The sequence below is a fragment of the Lissotriton vulgaris genome, chromosome 8 (genome assembly GCF_964263255.1).
Source record: "Lissotriton vulgaris chromosome 8, aLisVul1.2, whole genome shotgun sequence".
Lineage (NCBI taxonomy): Eukaryota > Metazoa > Chordata > Amphibia > Caudata > Salamandridae > Lissotriton > Lissotriton vulgaris.
In genome coordinates, this window is record NC_141696.1 from 63,958,531 (window position 1) to 63,965,887 (window position 7,357).

Here is a 7,357-nt window from a genome sequence, read left to right on the forward strand (position 1 = left end):
AGATGTAGTTGAATTACATGTGAGGGCTATTTTGAGCCTCACTCCCCCTGAGTTTACCAGCACCCGACTTGGCAATTTATGTTACTAATGAGCAGGCTAAGGATCAGGCTTCAAGCTCCACACAGCTAGGGGTACAGCGGGGTGGGCGGGGGGGGGGAACCTCCGACCTGCTTCCCTTCAGGGACCCTACAGGGCACAGGTGGTTCTGATTCCCCGACACTGGATGCTATTTATCAGGCAATTTGAATGCACTGTGAATATAAACTTCAAGATAGCCGTAAGGCTCAGACTGCATTAAGGAAAGTCCAAGGGGTGGTCAGAGAACTCCCTAAGGCATGCGATACCATCGGGAAATGCCTGACAGACATCAAAGCACTAATTTCCACGACTTAGTCAGATCTTGCTGCCACTCGGGCACAATTGGAGGTGCATGAATACTAGTTAGTGGACACACAATGGAAGTTAGAAGATCACGAAAATCGCCTGAGGTGCAGCAATCTGCTCTTGTTAGGGTCCCAGAAGAGATTGAGGGTTCGGACATTTGGGCCTATGTGGTAGAACTCCTATGTGTAGCCCTCCCTGAGCTAACAGGCTAGAACTGGTCACAAGAAGTGCAGCAGGCCCTCAAAGTACCCTTCGCGCTAAGGCAACCACCCAGGGAAGGTTCTAAGCCACAGGCAAACCTCATCTACTTTGGAAACTTTCTCCTAAGACAGGCTATCTTTGAGGAAGCAAGGCCTGAAGCGAAGCACTCCAGCAGTGATGTCTCATTATTTATTTGACCAGACTTTTGCCATGCCGCGGTCGAGAGACGTTGGTGGCTGTGGCAGCTGATTAAGCTTACTTGGTTAACCCTCCATTTCTAAAAGAGGTCTGGGGGCAAACTCGATTTGTTGATTCTGAGGTCAAGGCAAAAGTGTTTCTAGATGGTCTTAAGAGGTAAGAATTGGACGAACTGGGCTAAGTGTGTAGCCAACTTACGTTTGTATTCTGGTTTCTGACTCTAGAACTAGGGTTAGAAATAGGGCCTCCTATCTTACTTTCCATTTTGTGGGGTTTTTCTTTTTCTACTTTTTACCACTACTGAGAAAACAGGTCAAACTATATTCACACAATGTTTTTATGTATTTGGCAAAGTTACGTTTAAGAACAGTAAGCTTTTTAAAGTACAGATTAGAGGGATATAATAACCACATGTTCAGTAAATGTGGGAGGGTTGAATGACAGGATGAAACGGTTAAGGGTGGCTGAGTCTGTGAGGTCGATTGTCTCCATTATCATTTGCATGCAGGAGACACATTTCTCATGGGATAAAAGGGAGCTTATTGCAGTAAGGGGGTATATTCTGTTCTCCTGTTCCTCTCAGAGTTCTAATATTCAGGTGGGGGTGGCTATTCTAGCCATACTCCAAATAGGGCCAGTTAGGCGTAAGGTTTTGGATATGCATGGTAGGTGGACACTGGTCGAGATGAGGCAGGATTCACAGTCGGTGTAATAAATGGGTTGAACCAGGATGACCCAAAGATATTTGAAGGTCTTGAGGTTGATCTAGCACCCTGGATGTACTCGCTGGTCATTTGTGGCGATATCAACATTCACCAAGAAGTTGAGACCTGGCGTTCCCAGCAATATCAGGGGAAAAATCATCAAATATATAGGGCCTTTTCTTCCCCTAAGGGCAGCTACGGTCTAGTAGACACATGGAATAATAAGCATCCTAATGATTAGGGCTCCCAGTTTTCAATTTTTACTGATTTAAACAGAAAAATACAGACAAAATACTATTAATTTTTCTGCCTGTATTTATTTTAAAATAGAGAAAATACAGAAACTAGGCCTTTTTTTGATATTTTTTTTCTACTGTCAATCATGAATGGCAGCTCATTTGATGTACAGACTGAGAGGCTATTGCCCTGTATACTACTGAATCCTTTTGGAATTCACATGTGAGTATACATTTATCAGTTCACTAACTGTGGAAACATATCCATTGAAGCTTCATTTATATAGAAAAAAACGAAATAAAAGGGGATAATTACAGAAAAAGTGAGCAAAAATAAATATGGATAAATTCAGATGGAAATATCAAAAAAAAATACTAGAAAACCGGGAGCCCTACTAATGATCCAAGCTATACCTATTACGCCTGCACCATAAGAAATATGTTTAACTTTATTATTTTTTAATGTGAGTAGGCTTGTTAAGTAAAGCTGAAATTAGGAAGCTTCCAAAGGTAATCTGGGATCACAGTTCTTTAATTTTAGAGGTCAAGGTCCAAGGGGCAGTCAAGCACCACCACAGGTGGACATTCAATAGGAACTGCTGACACATGTAACCTTTGTTGAGCATATCAGGATTTGGATGCAGGTGTTTTCTTTTTTTCATCAATAGGCTGCAGCGCTCCATAAGGTATAGTTTAGGATGCCTTTATTGCTGGCTTGAGGGGCGAGATCATCATCTTCATTGTCCAATCAAAGAGACAGCACCAGGCTGAGAAAGAGTGGCTGCTGAGGGAGCTGGCTGAGGCTGAGAAGGAACATGTGACACGAATTTGATGGTGGCAAGGGGTGGCACAAACCGAACTTAAAATGATTACTTTAAAAGCAGAGATTACCAGCTGGCTAAGTCAAAGATTGGCCGAAGAATTCCAAACCCATAAGAATGGAATATAAAAGTATGGAGAATCAGTTGGTAAAAAGGCTTGCGCTGCGTACATGGCAGAAGGCAGCTAGAAATGATATCCTCTTTAGGAAGGATGGAAGAACCTACTCAGAGACTAGAGACATACTCCGTGTGTCCTAGAATTCTTTCAGTCATTATATGAGGCAGATAGCGGGGTAGCCCTGGATATCTCTCAGTTATTGCCAGCGGTGGATCTCGGGGCTATCCTAAATCTACCCAACAGGAACGAACCAGAAGTGGAAATAACACTGGAAGAGGTCATAGCAACCTTACATTATCTACCTTCAGGGAAAGCTGCCCGCTTGATAAAATTCCTCTTGAATTTTATAAGACGTTTCAATCTCAGCTAGCCCCTATTTGACTATATCTGTTTCTTGGGGTACAAACCAATTGGTTTCCACCAGAGTCTTGGGAAGGTACCGATATTATTATATTCTCCAAGAGGGGTAAACCCCTGAAAAGCACGGCCTCGTATAAGCCAATATCTCTAATAAACTCCGACACCAAGATCTACTCCAAAATTCTGGCAGCTCAGCTCGGGAGGGTCATAGCTGGCAACATGGCTCTATACCCGGCAGAGGGACTATGGGCCACTTACAGTGGGCGATAACACTGTTTGATATCACAGTCGAGACAAAGGGACAGATGGCTATGGTCCTCCTTGATGTCACAAAGGCTTTTGATCTGGTGAAATACTTGAATTAAAGGCGTTTGGTTCCAGAATGATCACTGATATTAAAGCTATGTATTTCAGCCCCCATGCACAGCTCCAACTAATGGGTGGAGAGTCGGAAATCATAAAAATGTTGAGGGGGACCAGGCAGGGGTGCCCCTGCTTTCACATTTTGTTTTCTCTTTACATAAACAAATTGATTGAGAAGATCCTAAACAATCATCAAAGCAACAGGTTTGAGACTAAGGTGCTAGCATATGCAGATGACATTGCCATTGTCACCACTGACCCTGAAGGAGCAATCACAGCAATAAAAGCTCTGGCTGAAGAATTTGGTCAGGCCTCCGGCTATAACCTGAATAAAGGTTAAAACACAAGTCATCTGCACAATCTTACCTTTCAAGACCCATGGTGTGTGGACACAGATGTGTATATTGGAGTTCGTATAAGCTCCAAAGTAGATACTATAGGCAGAATCAATTTTGACCCCCTAGTTGAAAACGTATCCACACGCCTAAAACGTATAAATGGGCTCCATTGATCAACCATCGGTAGAGCTAGTGTCCTAAAAATGACTCTGCCTCCAAAGATTTTATATTTCTTTCCGTCACTACTGGTGGCCATAGATGAAGCAATATTGAAAAAAACTGGACCCAATTTTCATAAATGTTATCTGGTAATATGGGAAGGTGAGGCAATCACAAACATATCTGTCCCTCCCACAGGGATGGGTTGGGCTGTTGGTTCCCAATATTACATTCTACTATTGGGAGGCTCTCCCACAGTAAGTGGGTATTTAATTTATTTTGGAAAATGACAAAAGGTCAGGTCAGGAAAGTCATGGCACCCACCCCACAATTTATGAGCTTGCTCTAAGAAGAAAGGCTGATTGACTGCTTGTGAGGCAGCTGGAGCAAAGCTACTATAAGAAAATATGTTTCAAGGTAGTACTTAATCCCTGGAAAATATGGATCAAGGCTCAAAAAGGTATGATGATCCCGAAATTTTGTAGATATACTCCATTGTGGCGCTCCTCCCTTTTTCAGTAGCTCTTTTTTATGATGGAATGGGAAGACAGTGGGAGCAGCATGGCTTGGCAGCTATGGGGGACCTCTATGCCCTTTTATTCATCTGCAGCAAGGGTTTAGTATCCCCGACACCCAATATTTTAAATATGTGCAAATTATTGAATTATTTAGTAATTTCAGGGCGGCCATATCCAGAGAAAAATAAAATGTCTGGAGGTAATCGTCTTGGTTGACTGTAAAATAAGAAACATTTATAGCATTTTGCTGGGCAGTCTGCCGGATGATCTCAAGAAAACGGAGGCAAATTGGGCTAGTAAGCTAGGGAAACCTGACGCTGACCAAGGCAGTGTAATTGCATTGTCCGCAAAGATCTTCCCGTCAGGAAGCCTGGAGGCACAGCATTATAAAACACTATTTAACCTGTAATTTACCCCCGCCAAGTTGTATGAGTGGGGCAAGAGAACAGATGATAAGTGTCCTAGGTGTGGGGAAGTGTGGGGAAGGCCCGGCCCCACTGGGTCATATGTTTTATGACTGCGCCAGGCAACTCCCTCTAAAGAACGGGATTGAGCTCTTTCCAGAAGGACTGTTAGGGGGCAGGATCAACCTTAGCCCAACTTTGATGATTCTGGGATAGCAACAGCAGCTTGAATACAACATATATGTATTTTTTATTTGTATTGGTAGCTGCTGCCAGGATATTAATTGCTGTCGGGAGGAAGGACCCGATACCCCCTTCGTTTCATATCTGAATAGCCCGGCTGTTAGGTATATACAATCAAGAGATAGCCATTTATGAATGCGGGTAAAGACAGGTGAGGAATCTGGGGAACAAAATCTGGTTTCACATTATGGATTGGAACAACAATACTGATCACATATCAAATCAGCTTGCTGGTTGCCTATAACTGTTGTAGCAGTGATCCACTAACCTAGAGTATCTTATAACCAGGATAGTTAGTAGGCATGGTTGCTCTTATTAGGTATTCCTTTATTTCTCCTTCTTTGAATATTTGAATAGATTTGTGGAGGACAGGTCCCCTTATCTCCTACCTCTACTCTCCCCTTTTTGGATGTGATACTTATTAGGTAGGTTCCATTTTTTTGTAGTTTTATCCTTTGGGTTGGCCCAAACCAGCACTTATTAGAAAGCCGCTGGTATCTGATGTATTGTAAATTCGGTTGAAATGTAGTACCTATGGTGTTCTTATTGCTTTTTTTACAAATGGCATGTAACTATATATTTTATGCATGAATTTATTGCTTTCTAATTTTACAATCTATGATATGTATTTCTCTGGGTAAAATAAAAATTAAAAAAGACAAAAAAAACCACTTTAAAAAGGCTCTTCCAATGTGGATGTTTTTTCCTGACCGCCTCTGAGTCTGTTTACAGAATGTTCTATTGATAGTAAGCTAGGGACTCTACCCCCATGAATGGCTGCTATTGGTTTTTTGATTGTTTGATTCAGAACATTTTTAGATAAGTGTTGGGGACAGAAAGTTACTGCAGTCATCTCCAGGATGGTTCAGTTTGAGGCCTGGTTCTGTTGAACAGACGAAGCACTGTAAGCGTTTTGTTTGATATGCAGCCCTCCTTTGATTTAATTCACTTCAATCAGCACCACAACTCATGCTGACTCACTTCAGCACCTCATATGGTAGGTCACATGTGTGTATACGCAATGTCACTCAACTGCTTTATACAAAGCTTCTAATGTTGGCTACAGCCATATCTATTCTTGATTAATTCACATTTGAAAATCTGTTTCTTCCCTGGATCATTTTCCTGATGCCTGGCCTCATCTCTTTGGTCCTCAGTCCATAGACTAGTGGATTCAGTGCCGGTGGTATAATGAAGTGAAGGACATTGAGTAATATAGGAACATCAGAAATGATTACCTTGCCCAACTTATTTGTGAAAATTAAAACCAACAACATGGTGTAAAAGAATGAAATCAAGATTAAATGTGAGGAACATGTGCTTAGTGCCTTTGTAGCAGCCCCTTTGACTGGAATATTTATTATAACCCGTAGGATAAGGCAATAGGACAGGCAGATGAAAACAAAGTCACTCCCTAATATGCCGAAGGCCAGAGTCAACTGGTAGACAGCATTAATTGTTCTATCACTGCAAGCCAGGGATGTCACTGCTATATTGGCACAGACACAATGTTCAATGGCGTTTCTGGAGCAGTACTGAAGTCGGGCTGCTAACACTGCAACAGGTACGCTCAACAGAATGCTCCTGATCAGAATAAACAGGAAGGCGTTTGCAATAAATCTGAGGCAAATTATGGAGGCATACCTCAGGGGGTTACAGATAGCGACATATCGGTCAAAAGCCATGAAAAGAAATGTAGCAGACTCCATTATAACAAATGCATGCACTGTGAACATCTGAAAGAAGCAGGCTGGCAAGACAATGACCTTTAGGTCTAAGGAAAGGACTCCCAATATTTTGGGCATGGTGGCCATGCACAGACCAAGATCCAAGACAGCGAGGAACCCAATCAAGTAGTACATGGGTTCATGAAGGCTCTGCTCTCTGCGTATGACTTCCAGGATTGTGAGATTGGAAACAACAGCGATAAGTAACAGAAAAGCCAATGGGATGGACAGCCAATGCTGCCAGCTCTGGAAACTTGGAAAGCAGATCAGCACAAAGTAGGGGACTTGATAGAATGAGGTGGTATTGATGGAGGACATAGTAAAAGTACCAGCACATCTGCATCTGCAGAGAGAATCAAATAATAAAACACATAATTAAAAATGCATTTGTCATTTACAAGCATGCCTTTTTACCTTAAATTAATTTAGATTAATTCATGCTCAATATTACTTGTAATAAATTAGGAAGAGTTCAACAAGGCCAGATCAGCGTTGAAATGCTCTGTTGAAGGCATTAATTGGAAGAGAATGTTATTGGTTTTAGACATGTACAGCATGTTACTTGGTCAAATATATATTGTTT

The 7,357-nt window shown here is 42.0% G+C and overlaps 1 protein-coding gene across 1 annotated transcript; it reads right to left on the reverse strand.

The window, feature by feature from the left end:
• Window positions 1–6,129: 6,129 nt before the first annotated feature.
• On the reverse strand, window positions 6,130–7,092 carry LOC147693396 (olfactory receptor 56A4-like). Its single transcript, XM_086935959.1, has one exon. The coding sequence runs from the start codon at window positions 7,090–7,092 to the stop codon at window positions 6,130–6,132; it is 963 nt and encodes a 320-aa protein (XP_086792085.1).
• Window positions 7,093–7,357: the final 265 nt, after the last annotated feature.